The following is a 17,691-nucleotide window of genomic DNA, read 5'->3' on the forward strand; positions in this document are numbered from 1 at the left end:
TTTCAATTGAAAATAATATATAGAAAAAGAAAAACAAAAAAAATAAAATAAGTAGCATAATAAAGAAAAAACAACAAGAAAATCGTTGTATTCTATTTAAAAATATTTTCAATTAATAAGTATTGAGGTCGTTAAGGCAGATATGTATTGTATATATATGTACATATGTATAGTATGGATATATATGTGTCCCACAGGTAAAAAAGGTGTTTTGCTATAAAGTGAATGCATAACGTAGAGAGAAAAAAATTAATATATTTAAGAAATACTTAGGTATGTACATTAGGACCTTATAGTTTATTAGCTTGACTTTTTTTAAGATCAAATTAAATTGTCCCCGAAAGTGAAAAAAAAAAATGAATAGAATCGCATTAATCAAGCGCAACACTGTTAAATGTCTTAAGAAAATGCAAATATTTATAAAGGGAATTTATTTATTAAGTGATTTTAAATTATGTTCAAGCGCATATTTAAACATAAATATATTAAGAGATAATTGCTTCGAAATTGTATAATGTACCTACTACACTATTCAGCAATTATAACTTATAAGCTGAATTGCATATTATCAACAATATTACTTGCTTACCGAAAATTTCAACATCAAAAGTCCTGATATTTTGTACTATCAAACTAAAATTTGAATTTAAAAATATGAACACCTTACATTTTATGTGTATATATGTAACAATGAATATAATTTTCTGTATATAAAAATTTACGATATAGTACATAACATTATTTTATGAATGTTCATGAATCCTATATTATTATACTATAGTATAACAATAATAATATAAAAATCTATAAAAAAAATTTAAGAATAAATTGGGTATGAAATAATTCCAAGTTTTTCATTGTTTTTATTTTTCTTTTCTTTAAATACATTATAAGATGAACAAAAAAGCTTTGGATTTTGGATGACAAATTTTGACGTCAAGAAATTTTCGAAGAAGAAATCAGTTTTTTTTTTTTTTATTTTTTTCTCTTTGTTTCTTTTCTTTGTAATTTGGTATTTTTGTTTTTAGAAAGGCACACTAAGTATAAGTATAATAATGATGCCAATGACGAATGCCGCCAACCATAGAACTTTAAAAAATTCATGAATATTAAAATCCAGGTGGATGACTAATATTTTTAATAAAAAAAAATAAATTTCTTTTGAATTCATTTTTTCAGTTTAATTAATATTTAAAAATAAAGAATTTTCTATAAAAGGATTTGGGATAATGAGATTGTTGATCTAGAGAAAATCAATGTGAATTGATTTAAACGGGAGACTCTTATACGAGTATGAGTGCAATAATAATTAATGATATTAGTTATTTGGTTTTTGGAATGCATATTCAAATTAAATTAGGGTGTTTATAAGGAAAATATTCATTAATTTAATTAATCTGGTCAGATTTTTATTGCGTTTTGTTGTTACGAAGGATCCAATATCAATTTAAAAAAATAAGTATGTATAAGTACTTGGAATGTAGTGAAAAATGTAGTTGATCAAAAACAACAATTCTTGTAAAATAGTACAAATTTCCCTTTAACAAAAATACCTAGAATTGGAAGCAATGATGTATTCATACTTGCAAATTCTAGCTAATCCCGTTATTTATTATACAGTTTAATATAATAGTAAAATAATTATATATACATATACCTACCTACCTACATAATATAGGTGGATAAAAAGCAACAACAACACAAAAAGGAAATTATCTAACGTGTTATTTCCAAAGAAAATTAGGTTAACGTTTGGGAGCTGAACCATTTTATTAAATTTTCATTACAAATGCATAGATATATCAAGTTTACATATGCACCTACATTCATATATTGTATGAGAAACCCTTACTATAATAATGTTAATGGATTTAAAATTACTCACTCCCACACAACAGTAAAAAGGAAATTTTTCGCATTATAAAGATAGAGAGTAAATTATTAAAGAGAAACGGATGGAAAAAAATAAGATATTAAAAAAATATTCAAGTTTCACAACTTTTCATAAATTCGTTTAAAAATATAATTTTTCGATTTCATCATAAAATTTTTTTGAAAAAAAAAAAAAAAAAAGAAATTCGTTTTTATCATTTTAAAAAAAAACTTTAATTGTACCCTCACCGGTTTACATTTTTTGTTTTTTACATTTAACCTTTCCTTATGGCAATAAATAAAACTTCATTTCTTAAATGTATCGAGAGAGCTGATACATGCTTGCCATAAAAACACACATTCAAAACTACATATTATGTGCCTTATACTACAATGTTATATGCAAAAAGCCAAGAAAATAATAACAAAAACAAAATAATAATAATAATACAGAAAAATAGAGACACTCAAACAACACGTGACACAAAATTAAAAAGCTTATCATCACATTATTATTACATTTGTTTGTTTATTATTCTTGTTGTTGCTGTGTTGTTGTTGTTGTTTTGAACGTGTGTATAAAAATATTTTAAATAAAAATAAAATGAATGCCTTTTTGCCATAAGTTTATTACGAAAAATCGACATTGGGAAAATTTTAAAAATAACAAACAAAAAAATTTTTGCAATGAAAATGTAAAAAAAAAAAAAAATTTTATAAGAAAATAAAAAACAACAATTCACACATTTTTTAATCGTATTCAATTTTGAATTTCATATTCGAATTAACTAAGTTAGTGTAGTAGAAATTCTTAACGTTATGAAAATTAATGTATGTAGTAAAATGATTTTGTAAGTACATATATTTAAAATTCAAATACGTACATTATATAAGTGAAAATGTAAAAAGGTAAATGTTGATTTAGATAAGAATGTCTTATTTATTACTTACATATGTGCGATAAAGTTGAGAAAATACCACAAATTTTTAGAAAATTCTATTCTAAATCAATAGCATTGTAGTAGATACAGTCAAATCTTGATAAAAGTATAAATAAAGAACTCAAATTTAAATGCAAATATAAAAATAATGTCAGAAATGGCTTATTAAATTTAATTTGAAATTTAGACTTATTTAAAAAAAAAAAAATTGTAATTTTTAAAGTTTTTTTGTCATAACTCCGAAATTAATTGAAATACATGAATAAAATTTTAACAGAAGATAAAATAAATTCTAAAGAATTAAAAAGTGAAATAAACTGAAAAATTACAAAATATGACTTAGACGTTTTGTTTTTTTTTGCTTGCAATAATATAAATATGTATTTATGTAAATCATAGTCATGCCATATACAAAAATATGTGAATGCCTGTTCAGAACACCACTGTTGTACTACAATAAACACTACAATAATTCACAATGATTCACAAGTTTTTGCAGTAAATTTACTACATTTATGCAAATAATTTACAACATCACTTATACAACTTTTAAAATGTAAAATTAAAATTTATAGTTGTCATATTGTTGCTGTAACGTGTAACATTTTGTTTTTTTTTTTTCTTGTTTTTTTGATTGAAGTGTTGCACAATTATTTTAACCAGGTTGACTTTGTTTCATTTTCGTTTTTTCTTTTATTTTCTTTCTTCATTTTTATTTTATTTTTTTAATTGTTTTGTTTACTAAAGTTCTCAAATTTTATTTTCCATTTTTCATATTTTTCATTTTTTTTTGTTGTCTGCAAAATTTTTGCACACGTATTTTTTAGTTTTTTATTGTTTTGCCAGTAACCCCAGCTGGTCTAAATTTTATAAAAATGGAAAAATTATTCTTCTTTCACAATATAACAAACAATGAAAAAGAAGAAGAAGAATAAATGGCTGAACAGAAAAATTCATTTTTTATTTTTTTTTTTGCTATTTTTTTTGCAAGGCAAAAAAAACAAACGAAATGCAAAATTAAATAAATTAAAAGAAAAAAGTTTCGAATAAAATGAAGAATTTTTTATTTATTTTACAGATTTTTTCGGTTTTTTTTTCTTTCTTCTACTCTTAAGATGACTAGGTACTGATAAAGATGACTAGATTTGAATATTGAAAGTTGAAAATTACAAAAACAAATTTAAATGAATGTTAATTAGAAAACTTTTATACAAATTAGAAAATATTTTCCACTATAGCAGAGGAATTTTTTTTTTTAATTAAAATATTTTTAACTTTTTTTTTTATTTAAATGTGGAAAATTTTTTTATTGTATATGGAAAATTTTACATATTAGGAAATTTTCATTGATTGAATTTGGAATTGAATAAATTACTTTCAAATTGAGAGTATTTTACTCATTTAAATAAGGAAAAGGAAAAATTTTAGATTTTAAATGAGAATCTGATTCTTATTCAGATTACAACACTTAAACGGTTCAGTTTTAAAATTTACATTTTAAAGAATTGTTATATGCATATCGCATGTTTGCTGTAACACTAATATAACTCAAAATTTGCACGTTTGAGAATATCAAATTTTAATGTTTTGAAGTTTGAAAAACACTGTGTTTATCTCTGTATTAAATAACTCAGAAATCGCATTTTTTGAATTTTGTCGCTGCTGCAGCAAATGAGTGATACATACTTATATTTCAATATCACTGTATGTGGTATGTAGGTATATGTGATTTAAATTTGCGATTGACAAAAAACATTTAAGTACATAATATAAAAATTAGGTCAGATCATTATCATTCGAAACACATAATAATTAAAGGGTTGTAAATTATAATTAGTAAATAATAATAATAACAATAGAACAAAGTGCCATTCCATCATCAAGAATATTTTATCGTCAAGAATATTTTATCCCATTAAAATTCAAGTATTACAACTGTTTGAACAGTTTTAACACAAATAAATTTATTCAATAAATCATTTTTATTTAGTGACGCTTTCCTAAATAGACGCGTACTACTTATTGTGCTTTGATGCTATTTAGATTAAGTTTTCCAAATTCGCATATACTCGGTATTTCGAAAAAGTGCAAAAAATCTTTTTTCGCCTTTTTTTTTTTAATTTTCTTCAACATTATAAAGAAAATCGTAATTTATTTCAAAGCTATTTCGAATACGTTTTTGTTTTTAATATTTTTTCGCTTTCTAAATTAAATTTAATTGATTCAATAATATTACGTATAACGTAAAAAAAATTTAATAATAAAATAATTTACATATATTTTTCTATTTTGCTTTGTTCAATGAATACTTATTAAACTCTACGAGAAGTAGATTTATTGCAAAAAAAATTTGCTCTATTAAAAATTTTAAGCTCAAAAGTCGAAATACTTTGTTTACTTTATTTAAATATTAATTATGAAATTAAAATCAAAATTTATTTTTGAAAAACTTTTAAAATTTAATCAAAAATCTACAAATTTTGAAAAAATCTTTTTACACGATCATATTATTATAATTTGAAATAAAATTGACTGACAATTTACAGGGCGACGCACGTATGTAAATTTTGTATTGGAGTTTATGTGTAAATATACCCTTATTCTATATTTTTATTAACTAATAATCAAATTATGTAGAAAACAAGAGTGTAAAAGAACAGTGAGATATAGTTATATACATTGTGTATAACACATATAAACAAATTTTTAACAAAACTGAGAATGTATTCTAAATTATTTGAATGTAAAATGTTAGAAACGCAAAAAAAAAAAAGTTTGTTCTTAATACAAAGTAAAAAAGTACAACAAAGAGCAAAAAAATTTTAGAATAAACTGAAAAAGTTTTTTTATTTAAGTAGCTGAATGTGTAAGTACTTATGTATGTATATGAATTTTTAATTTGGAAACCAAACAAGCAAGCATACAATTATAAAAATATAAAGACAAGTTCGAATGAAGCAAATTTTTGTAAGAAAACGCAAAATTTTTTATAAACGCTACTAATTTCCACAGCTATTAACAAAAATTTTTGGCAAAATATTTAAAATTAGCACCAGAGTCATGACTGTATATAAACATTCAAAATTTTTAAAATTAAAAATGAAAGAATGCAAAAATTCAAAATATTACACAATTTTATGTTCAAACTGTAGCAAGAATTCTTCCCCTTTGAAAATTTTCCTATATTAATTTCGAATTGAAAATATTTCTACTTATAAAATGCTTTTATTCAGAATCACTCACTGTAAGAGAATTTTTTTATTATAATGTAGAAATCTTGAAAATTGCAAATTGTATGACAGTTGAAAAAATAGAAACAATTCTCTTCCGAATTTTAAAGTAATTGAACAATAATGGAATGTAATTAGGGAAATTTTTACTTTGATTATTCTCTTATGATTTTAAAAAATGTGTTTGGGAATTTTTTTTTCGTACCACAATTTTTAACAATACTAATTAAAAAATAAATCATGATAATGGGAATAAATAAATCTTGAGGACTGAATGAAGGGATTTCTTCTTTCCTAATTTAGACTAATAAGTAAAAGAATTTTTTATACTTACTTAAGTAAGTACAAAATAATTTCGTTATTAATAGTAAACATTAAACAAATAGCAGCTGTTTTGATGACATGACACAATTATTTTGAATTCAAAATTTGAAAAAATTAATTATTTTAATGATTTTAATTTTGTTTTTTTTTTTTTTAGAATACAGTGAGAGTTTTTGACAATTTCATAAATGAACGAGTAGCAATGATACAAGCTCCTCTTGACCAAAATTTAAAGTCTCTCTTTATGATAGTACGTAAAATATGAATTTAAAATGAAATCAATTTTACCAACATCTGACACGAAAAACTTTCAAACAACAAAGTTAATTGAAATTTAATTTAAAAAAAAAATTCTTTTCAATTCCACAATATAATCAAAGAATAATCAGGTTATGTAAAATGATATGGGACCCATTTGGTTCAATGGTAAAAAAAATTATTTTTGCTTATATCAAGACCACATTTTAATGGTTTTATGTACATTTATGTGGGGGCCGAGCTTGCATTTTCATTCATTCTATTTTATATACACATTAAGACATAAAGTTGTTATGATGTAAAAGTTTTATCCTGTTAAAGTGTAAGTACAATAATTTAAGTTACAAATTCAATATTAAAATCAATTCCTTTTCTTTTTTTTTTAAATCGACATAAACTACTTTTGTTTGTGAATTCGCAGATGCATAATTGTATTTTGTATAAATGTGCATTCACATATATATATATATATATATATATATATAATTAATTCTGTAATAAAAATCAATTTAAATCTGTATATTTTTCCATAATGGTTTTAAGTACATACTTTTATCTTACATTGAAGGTTGACTATCCATCTTTTCCAATTTATTTTAATTTAAAATATAATCTAATTTAATTTAAATAGAAAAAAAATGAGAAAAAATAGAATTGATCATGTCAACTGTGTGATAGCTACATATGTATACTCGAATTTACTATCCTATGGGCGAAAAAATATGCTATAGCTGAAACTATGACACCGACTTTAATTTCGTAGGTTTTGTTTTACAAGAAATTAAATAAATTTTCTAAGTGATATTTTGAACTTTTTGTATTACTTAAATGATTTGTGAAAATTTGATGAGATTAACTCAATTAGGTCTTAAGTTATCGTTGATACAGACGGACAGAATGACAGCCATTATTAAAACGACTCAGAATTCGACGCTGATCAAAAACATACACTTAGATCTATATCATAAACTATTATCTCTTAGCGTTACAAATGATAAGTCAAATTTATAATACCCTTCGAACATACATTCACACAGGTATATAAAGTAAAATCAATTTTACTTATTTATTTTATTATTTAATTATACAAGTAAGTAATCGAAAATGTATGTAAGCTTTAGGGGGAAAAGACAGAAATGCAGAATTTTTAAAGGTGCATTCTTAAAGAAATATTGATGTGCTCTTTTTCATTATTATTTATCTTAATAAAATTGATTTATTAAGGGAAAATTATTTTACGTAGAGAAAAATTAAAGGTATCAGGTGTACATTTTACGAGTAATGTGAGAAAATAACAAAAAAAAAAAAGATACTAGATTTATATTTTAAAGGAGTCAACTATGATAAATCTTGAACAAATAGAAAAAAACAGAAAAATCAATTTAAATTATACTGTGCTACGTTTACGAGAATCAATGCTGACTCTATAAGAATCAATAATATGGTAAACAATCGTTACATGTCGTTTCTGATAGTTTTAAATCCGGTATACAGAATTGAACGACTTCATACCGATAATACTTAAACGATAATAGTAATTGTGAAAAACTACGTTATTAAATTTCAACTTTCGGCAAAACACGACCTTCTAAGTTTTACATACTACCTAATATTTTAATTTCACCCCTTAATTATACAATAAATTCATAATTTTCACATTATTATACGATAAACATGAAAAATAAATGAAAACTTTTCAGAATTAATTCAATAATTTTTATACTAAAAATAATTATGTGAATGTATGCACAATATATGCGTATGTAGATTATTCTTCACTACTCATTCATAAATTACTTATGGATAATATTGTGTTCAGTGTTATCGTTTTCTCACAATTTTGCTTGAAAACAAAGTAGAGACACAATCCCGCATGCCAAAAAATACTATAATAATAATTTACAATGCAACCAAAAAATATTGCACATGTGGCATTCATACAGACAAATTTTATTCACATCTAAGTACATAACTACTTATGTAGGTATTGTCTGTAAGTATGTACATATAAAAAAGTTAATTAAAATTCAATTAAATGTTCTATTTTTTTTTTATTTTGTTTCGCAACAGAAATAAAAGAATAAAAAAAATTGCATACAATTTTTTTTTCTCATGAATTTTTTTTTCTTATTGCCATGTACTGATTACCTACATACATATGCACATAAAATTGTACATTAATGTATATCTGAAGTAAAAGTGGAATTATTATGACCTTGAACTAAATTCTTATAATATATGGATAGCTTTCCATCATAATCATTATCAACATCATTATATTACCATCATGATTATTATTATTATTATTAATATTGTTAAACCTGCTACATAGTTAACTGTATTCGATATTTATAACTAAGAGAAAAAAAAATAACGAAAATAAACAAAAAAAAATTTATTATTATTATGCTACATTAACTATCATGTCGGTGTGAATGTTTGTGTCTGCATAATATAATTAAAATAACAATAATAAAATCAAACACGAGCAATAAAAACAAAAAAAAAATGGAAACGTCAGTAGAACTCTCTAAAATTTTTCAAAACATTTGTTTTTTTTTCAAATTTTATCATCACCATTTTTCCTCTCTTTCTTAATCTCACCTCACCTCTCCACTTTTTCCTAATCTATTTTTGTTGTATTTCTTTTTTTTTTATTACAAACCTTTTTGTTATTTTATGCAACACATACATGCATCCGTACTATTTAATACCATACACACATACGTATGTGTGCATTTTATGTGTACGTACATGTTTATATATAATATAATCAGTAGTAACTATTTACTATAGTTAAGTACCTACATGTTATTTTGATTATTTCTCTATATTTTTTTTCTTTTTTGTTGCAAAAAGGAAATTGCAATGTAAAAGTGAAGAGGGAATGAAAAGAATAGAAATAGGAAAAAAAATACAATGTAGAAAAAAGAAAAGGATAAATAGCAAATAAAAAATTGTGGTACTATAAATAACGGTATTTTTTTTCATTCTGTTAATAAGTACTTTACATATGTATGTACATATATGTATATATGTACATATTATGTACATACTTGAAAGCCATAAATAATATGCTACTCATGTAATTTTGTTTTGTATGATTTTTGCTTTTTTTTTTGTTTGCAATATATTTGTGCTTAAATATGCATATAGTACATATGTATGTACATGCCTAATGTGTAATTATTATAAATAAAAGTGGGTATATATCTTTATTTATATTTACGTAGTCAATATACATATGTACATATTACATGCAGTAAAACAAAGTATGCACATTGTAATCAAAAATTATTTGCAGATATTTTAACTTAATTTTGCATAAACATATAAATATATCAAAAAATATGAACAATATAGAATAAAATCTGTGTATGTAAATAAGTAGATACATACATACATACATATGTATATTCTTATAATCTTATAATCTTAGGTACATATATGTACATAGTATATTGCATGATAAACTGTGTTATGTAATTTTAAAAATAATTAGTAAAATTGCATACATTAGGGGGCGTGATATTTATATATGTATAACACTAAATAGTTTTTTTTTTTTTGATTTACAAAACGAAAGAAAATCAATAGTTATATAAGGCGAAGGTAAACATTTTATCAAGAATTTTAACTTAACTACCGTCGTCTTATCACATTTAACTCAAATTTTTGTTTTGCAGCAAAAAACAAATAGTACATAGTACATTTGCAGCATAGTACATTTTACTGTTCGCTCAAATAACGCAAGTGTATATTCGCAAACGCGACGCGATGCGTACGACAAATCGCGTCAATTACAAAATCCAAAACTGTGGGTATTTAAATAATATTACCGGTAATCTATATTGATTCAAAGAATATTCAAAAGATTAAAATTAGAAAAATTTAAAATGTGAATTTCTCAGAAAAGAAATATTAATTATGCAGTTACAAGCTTTTTCGTGCCGCAAATTAAGATTTGAAAAACATCGAATTCATGATAAAATAATTATTTATTATAAATAAATGTTAAAATATTTTTTTTATATATAGTTATTATAAAAATACTACGTACATATGTATGTATTTATATATATATGTATATATATTTTGCAGTTGACATAATTTTTCTTAGAAAAGCCTCCAACAACTAAATGCAATGAAATGCGTCATAATCTCATACATATAACTACACTATACGATATTGAAGTTTTACTCAAATTTTAAATTAACTTGTTGAATATTTACGATATGTATGTATTGCAATGTTTAAATACTTACATATATGTAAGTATTTGCAATTAAACAAGGTTACTATGATCTAATTTTATTGATTATTTTGAAAAACAACAAAACATTTTTGTGTGTACGCGCCAGAATAAATTTTTCCATTGAAATTTCAGAAAAAAATTAAGACAATATCGTAAAATTAAAGCATGTGTGTTTATAAATAAAAAAAATAAATCCGAAATTCTGTTAGTATATACGTACATACTGTATATGTATGTATGTATGTATGTATGTAATAGAAATGAACTTAAACTACTTATTTTGAGTACATATTTAGTGTGTAGGTAAAAACTTAATTAGATTAGTTAAATAATTATAATGGTAGTTATCTAAAAATGTAAAATTCAATGAACATTAAGTCTACTTTCAACGATTATCTCGATAATAATAATGTTAACAAAATGTTAATTATACTCTTTTAGTATAAATAGAATTAATAAAAAAAATACGCGACAGACATTTTCAATTACTTGTGTATTTCAAAGAGTTTCAAGGTAGAAAGTACGACGAAATGAAATTAAAGCAATTAAAGGGTAATTTTTTATTTTGATTTTTTAAATTTTTAAAAATTTCATTAATCGAAATTAGTTAACATGAATTTGTTAATATAAATGTATGTAAAGAATAACAATTTCTGTAATATTTACGGCTGAGGTCAATAATTTTTATGGTAGTTTTCATGCAGTTATTAGAGCGGACTCTTTATTAGTGCGAACTCTTCATTAGTGTGGACATTTTTTTAAAATGTTACTGTCAAAATGACGGGAATATTCGGTAATATTCTCATTCATATAAAGCTTTTCGTATTTTTTCTACATACATATGTACATATGTATTTCTTTTAGAAAAATTAAAATATTTTTTTTTAACAAAAATTAATGTAATTAATTATTAATAGTTTTTATTCGAAAAAAAATCTCAAATTTTAAAATTATTAATAAACATTCTACAATTTGAATATTAAATAAACTTGTAACACAAGTATACAAAATTATATACCCTATAAGTATACATATATATACATACATACATATGTATATACAAAAAATTATTATACTTGGATATTTAAAAATTGTAATACACGAGAAATTGCCTCTAGCTTCAGCAAAAAAGAAAAACAAATGGAAAATAAAATGATAAAATCAAAAAATTTTTTTGTCTCATTTTCTTTTTCGTTTTCTTTTCAAGATCGATCGAAAGCTTTGAGAAAGCTTATATAAAAGTTTTACAACTACTACATTAAAGAAAAGTGTCAAACGAATATAGATATGTTTCTAGTGTTATATACTATTTTTGTTTACACTATAAATATTGGGGTACAAATGTGGTGGGAATGATAAATGTGGTGATATAATATTGTTTGTTCGTATATGGATGTTATGTGTTATACCACCACAAATTTTATATATACAACTTATTATTGTTATATAAAGTTATCTATATTCGTATAAGGTAATTTTGTATTTTATAAATTTAAATTATTATTAATGGTGTGGTATTCAATATCACCCCTTTTTTTCAACCTTCTTTTCTATTTATATTTTAGTTCTTTTTTTATATTTTAGAATTTACATACGTAAAAGTATATAACGTCAAATTTATTGTAGTATTGCAAGTGTATATATAGTATGTAAATATGTATATAATTTTTCGCTTTTAGGTTTTATTTATGTTTAGCTATTTTTTTATTGTTATAAAACATGAAAATATTGTTGCCCATCAATAATTATTATTATTATTATGACAATAAACCAACAAAATATTATAAACTCTAGAAACAAACATAAAATATTGCTGCCGAAACAGAAACGGAGGGACATACATAAATATATAGCTATTTATATAGCTAGATATAGCTATTTATGTATGTAAGTATATGAGAAGTATATGTAATTATATTTTTATATATAACTTATATATTATAACAGCAACGTTGCCAAAACATCGTAAACTCAACACGATTATAAAAATACGAAAAATAATTTCATGCTTAAAACTTTTGGGTATTGTATAAATTGGGAATGTATGTAAGTATGTAGTTGTTTTATTTTTCTCTTCGTCTATCTAAATAAACATTCACCTACTTGAAATTAATACATTTTTTATATACATTATTATATTATTAATTATAAATAAATTTAAAAATATGTAAATATATTTACGTACGTACTTATTTACAAGTGTATGGTCTTTATTTTTGTGTGTGTGTATTCATTTAGGTTTATTTAAAAATAATACTTAAATACGTTTATGCATATGTATGTATGTATTTGCTTTACAAGTGACTTGACGTTCGGGACATTTGTACATAAACACACGCGTATTTAAAAGTTTAAATATGTATGTAGAAGATAGGTAAATTTTATTATATGTTTTTTTTTAATTATTTTAATATTTTATTTTTTCTGTTGCTTATTAGATTGCTTGTAACATGTTCATTTAAATAGACATACTTATTTTGTTTATAGGTAAATAGCCTCACTTTAAAATGCTGGTTTTCATTTTTCTTTTTTGCCTTTTGTTTTTTTCCATAAATATTATAAAATATGTGTAAACACATAAAAAAAAAAATTAATGTAAAATAAAAAATTTATTAAAAAATACAGTAAAGTTTAGATATTCAATTCTAGATGAGGTAGGTAGCTATATGTTCCGGATATTAGAAATATCTTAATTGTAATTTGAATTTACCGGGAGCTCTTTTCTCTATTTGACAATTTATTGACAATCAGTTGTTCTACATACCTACATATATAGAAATATGTATGTTAAAGTAATAACGCAAGCTAATATTTAAACAAATATTTCAGTTTTTACAAAAACTGAAATATTCATTTTAGTTTTTGTCAAATAACATTTCTGTCGAAAAATTGACTTTTTTCACCATTTTCCAAATATTTCGTATCTTTTACAAAGTATTCATACTAATACACGTCATTCTTCAAATCTAATTTTTCATTTTAAGGGGGTAAAAACAGATGTCGAATATTAAGACACTAAATAAAGTTCGAATTAGGTAGTCAGATTTTACTTAAATTAAAAAATTTTTTGGCAAATATAACAAATAATTATACGTTATTGTACACAAAAATATACGAAAATATTTAGACAAAATTTCTACTTTTTGGAATAAGTGACCTGATTTAGTATTGCTTTTTTATAAAAAAGTTTCAGTCACAGTTTCTTTACCACCAATACGTCCTATAAAACAGTTTTGTGGAAATAGGATTGTCATTTAAATCTACTACAAATGTTTTAATCTTTCATCCGAGAATTTGAATAGAAATTAAATTTCTAATTTTCTTTCCTGAACAATTTGAAAATTGTGTATTGTTCTTCATTAACAAATTACATTTAGTACGAAGACCAAAAAAATTCTAGAATAATAAAAAGTACTGCTAAAATACTGAATTTATTGTAGCTATAATGTACTTCAACTCATTTATTAGTATGTAAAGTATTCACAATATAAAAATAATTAAATTGAACATTCGTAAGTATGTTGCACATACATACATACATATACTTAAGTACATTAATTTCGAGCTTAATACAAAAATTTTGTAAATAAATGGAATTTTTTCGTTTTAAAATTTTGTAGAATATTCGAAAAGAAAAAAAAAGAAACAATAACAAAAATAATAATAGAGTAAAATAAAATGCATAAAAATTTAGTAAACATTTAACCTCGATTTCCGACATTTTTTTTGTCTTTTTTTTGTTCGTGTCTATTTTTCCTTCAATCATTTTCCTTATTCAATTTTTGTTTTTTTTTTTTTTTTGTTTTTATAAAAATATAATATTCTCTCTATATTAAGCAAATTGTGTCCAAATTTTACCCATCCCAAAAATATTGGAACATTTTGTGCTAAATTTTTCTAATTTGTTAATATTAGAATAACATTTATGTATGCATGTAAGTATATAGTAAAGTGTGCATATGGGGGAACCATAAACTTATAGCAATAATCATACTTAATATTTAGGAAATAATATGCACTACACAATTTTATTATTATGCTGTAGATTTGGGAAAATTAAAATTTATGTGGAAGTATTTTATGTGAATAAAATGTGTTATGTGACATAATTCACATATGTATGTCAAGAATGATTACATTTACATGATACGAGTATACATGTGCGCCTATGCAACTATGACATCTAAAAATTTCATTGAAATATGAAAATTTAAATTTTGATAGCAGTTTTTGATTTTCAAGTGAAATGAGAGAAAAGTAATTATTGAAAGTAATCAATGATGATAATTCATAAAAGTAATCAATGATGATAGTTCATAATATGTAATAGTTTTAATAAAATGCAGAATAAGACAAAAATATGCGAAAAATTCTCAAGTCACTCGCACACTAAAATTATTTTTTTGAGAATAATTAATTAACATTGATTTAAATTGTAATCAAAATTTTGCAGCAAGTACTCACTTATCTTTCATAAATGAAAGTGAGTTAGTACTTACCTACAAAATAATAAATTTTTATATTACAATAAGTACTTAAACTGGAAAATTTTTTTTTTAAATTCTTTACTTAGAATTCTTCAGAAATTATTAAATTAACAGATAAGGAATTAGAAAATTTAAAAATACATTAAGAGTGAACTAAGGTACTTATATGCACTTTTATCATTATCCTAATACCTATTCAAATTTGTTTTAAATTTTAAAAAAATGTAATTAAATGTACATACGTTAAGTGCTTCATTTGAAAGATAACACGAGGATTACCCAAAGAATTTACAATTAGAAAATAATATTACATATACATACATATGTTTTCTTGCTCTTGTTCATTAATACCCGATAAATTATTTTTTATTTACCTACTGTAATATTATGACTCAGAAAATTTCCAAATAAATTCAATAATAATAATAGAGTAGTATTTGTAGAGTGGTAATACCGGTATTTCCAAATTTACTAACATTTTTTATTATGACATTTAAATTCAATTATGTGATACATACAATAAAATTATGAAATTAAATAATATTTAATTTCATGATTTTGCATTAGAGTGAAAAAACTATTTACTGTAATTTGAACTGGTTTAAATTTGGATGACAGAAAAATTGAGATATACATACATATATAAACGACAATTATTATCTTATCTCTTCTCTCAGCGTGTTTATATTGCTACAGACTTTTAAATTGCATCGAATTCAAATGCTCACTGTTTGAAAAGTAATTTAATTGTATACAATTTTAATATTTCTGCATTAATTTTTTCTCAGTATTGGAACACAGAGCGGAAATTACAATATATAAGATTGTTGGTATACTTAAATAAAAAAATAATTTATTTCACTTACTTGTTGTTCGAATTTTTGATATATCTTCAATTTCTTTTTCAAATTGCATATCACGATCATTTGGTACAATAACAACAGAATCACTACGTTCTGTATTATCTTTAGCAGCTTTTGATATTTCACCGCTACTATTACGTTTTAATGTAATAGCTTCATCAGAAATATAACGTACATTTGTTATATTTTCTTGTTGTTGTTGTTGTTGAGATTGTTGCTGTTTATCTGTCATATTTGTATAATTATTACATTTTTCAACACCATGATTTTTAATATTAACAAAATTTTTATTATTTAAATTAGAATTATTAACAATATTATTACCACTGCTACCACCTCCACCACCATTATTAATTATATTATAACTATTATTATTATTATTATTATTATTATGATTATGAATATTATTTATTATTGTTGTTGTTTTATTATTATAATCTTTAACAAATTTATGATTAAAATCAATAATATAATTATTTTTTGAATTTATATTATTATTATAATTATTATTACTAATAGCACTTTTATCATTATTATTTGTATTATTTGTTTTATCTGATGCTAATAACATTTTATTTTTATTTAAATCACAGTCTTTTAAATTTTTATTTAATAATAATTTTTTTGAATTTTTTAAATTATTTTTATCACAAATAATATTAATTTTATTATTTATATTTGTTATATCAAAGCCACTTGTTATATTATTATTATTATTAGTTGTTGTTGTTGTTGTTTCAGCTATTAATGAATTATTATTTGATGTTGTATTATTATTATTAATTATATTTTTATAATTTTTTTTATTATTACTATTATTATTATTATTATTATTATTATTATTTGTTATATTAATAGCATTATTTCTTAAATTACCGCGACGTTTTTTATTTGGTGTATGATGATATTCTTCAATATTATTACCATCGTCTATACTATTAATAAAAAATGTTGTTGCCGTTGCCGTACTATTATTATCTGTTGTAATATTTAATATTTTACTGTCGTTAATAATTTCTTTTTGATTATTTTTATTATTTAAAATAATATCCTTTGTCTGATGATAATTACTATTATTATTATTACGTTTTTGATATTGAGAATTTGTTGTTGCTGAAGTTTTTGTTGTTATAGTTGATGTTATTGTTGTTTTTCCTGTTTGTTTTGAAGATGTTGAAGATTTTGACGATGTTGAAGCACCAGATGATGATACTGTTGATGATGATGCTGTTGTTGTTGTTGTTGATGATGATGATGATGCTAAAGATGATGACGAAGATGTTGTCGATGATGTTTCAAATGCCAATATATTATTATAATTATAAGAAGAATTTTTATTATTATCACTTACATTTATATTATTTTTTGAGGTAGTAGATTTTTGATTATTATTTTTATAATAATCATTTTTAGTATTAGATTTTTTATTATTATTAGTAAATTGTTGATGTTGTTGCTGT

General features: G+C 22.6%; 1 protein-coding gene across 1 annotated transcript in view; it reads right to left on the minus strand.

Annotated features, from left to right (window-relative positions):
- The window catches only part of LOC129606791 (ribosomal protein S6 kinase alpha-5), a 50,045-nt gene extending 33,110 nt beyond the window's left edge, over positions 1-16,935 (minus strand). Inside the window, exon 1 of the mRNA XM_055517350.1 lies at positions 16,235-16,935. Coding sequence (XP_055373325.1) covers positions 16,235-16,802 — 568 coding nt within the window. The 5' untranslated portion in view covers positions 16,803-16,935. The remainder of the gene's footprint in view (positions 1-16,234) is intronic.
- Positions 16,936-17,691: the final 756 nt, after the last annotated feature.

This window comes from Condylostylus longicornis, unplaced genomic scaffold, assembly GCF_029603195.1.
Source record: "Condylostylus longicornis isolate FDR11 unplaced genomic scaffold, ASM2960319v2 ptg000022l, whole genome shotgun sequence".
NCBI classification, from domain to species: Eukaryota; Metazoa; Arthropoda; class Insecta; order Diptera; family Dolichopodidae; genus Condylostylus; species Condylostylus longicornis.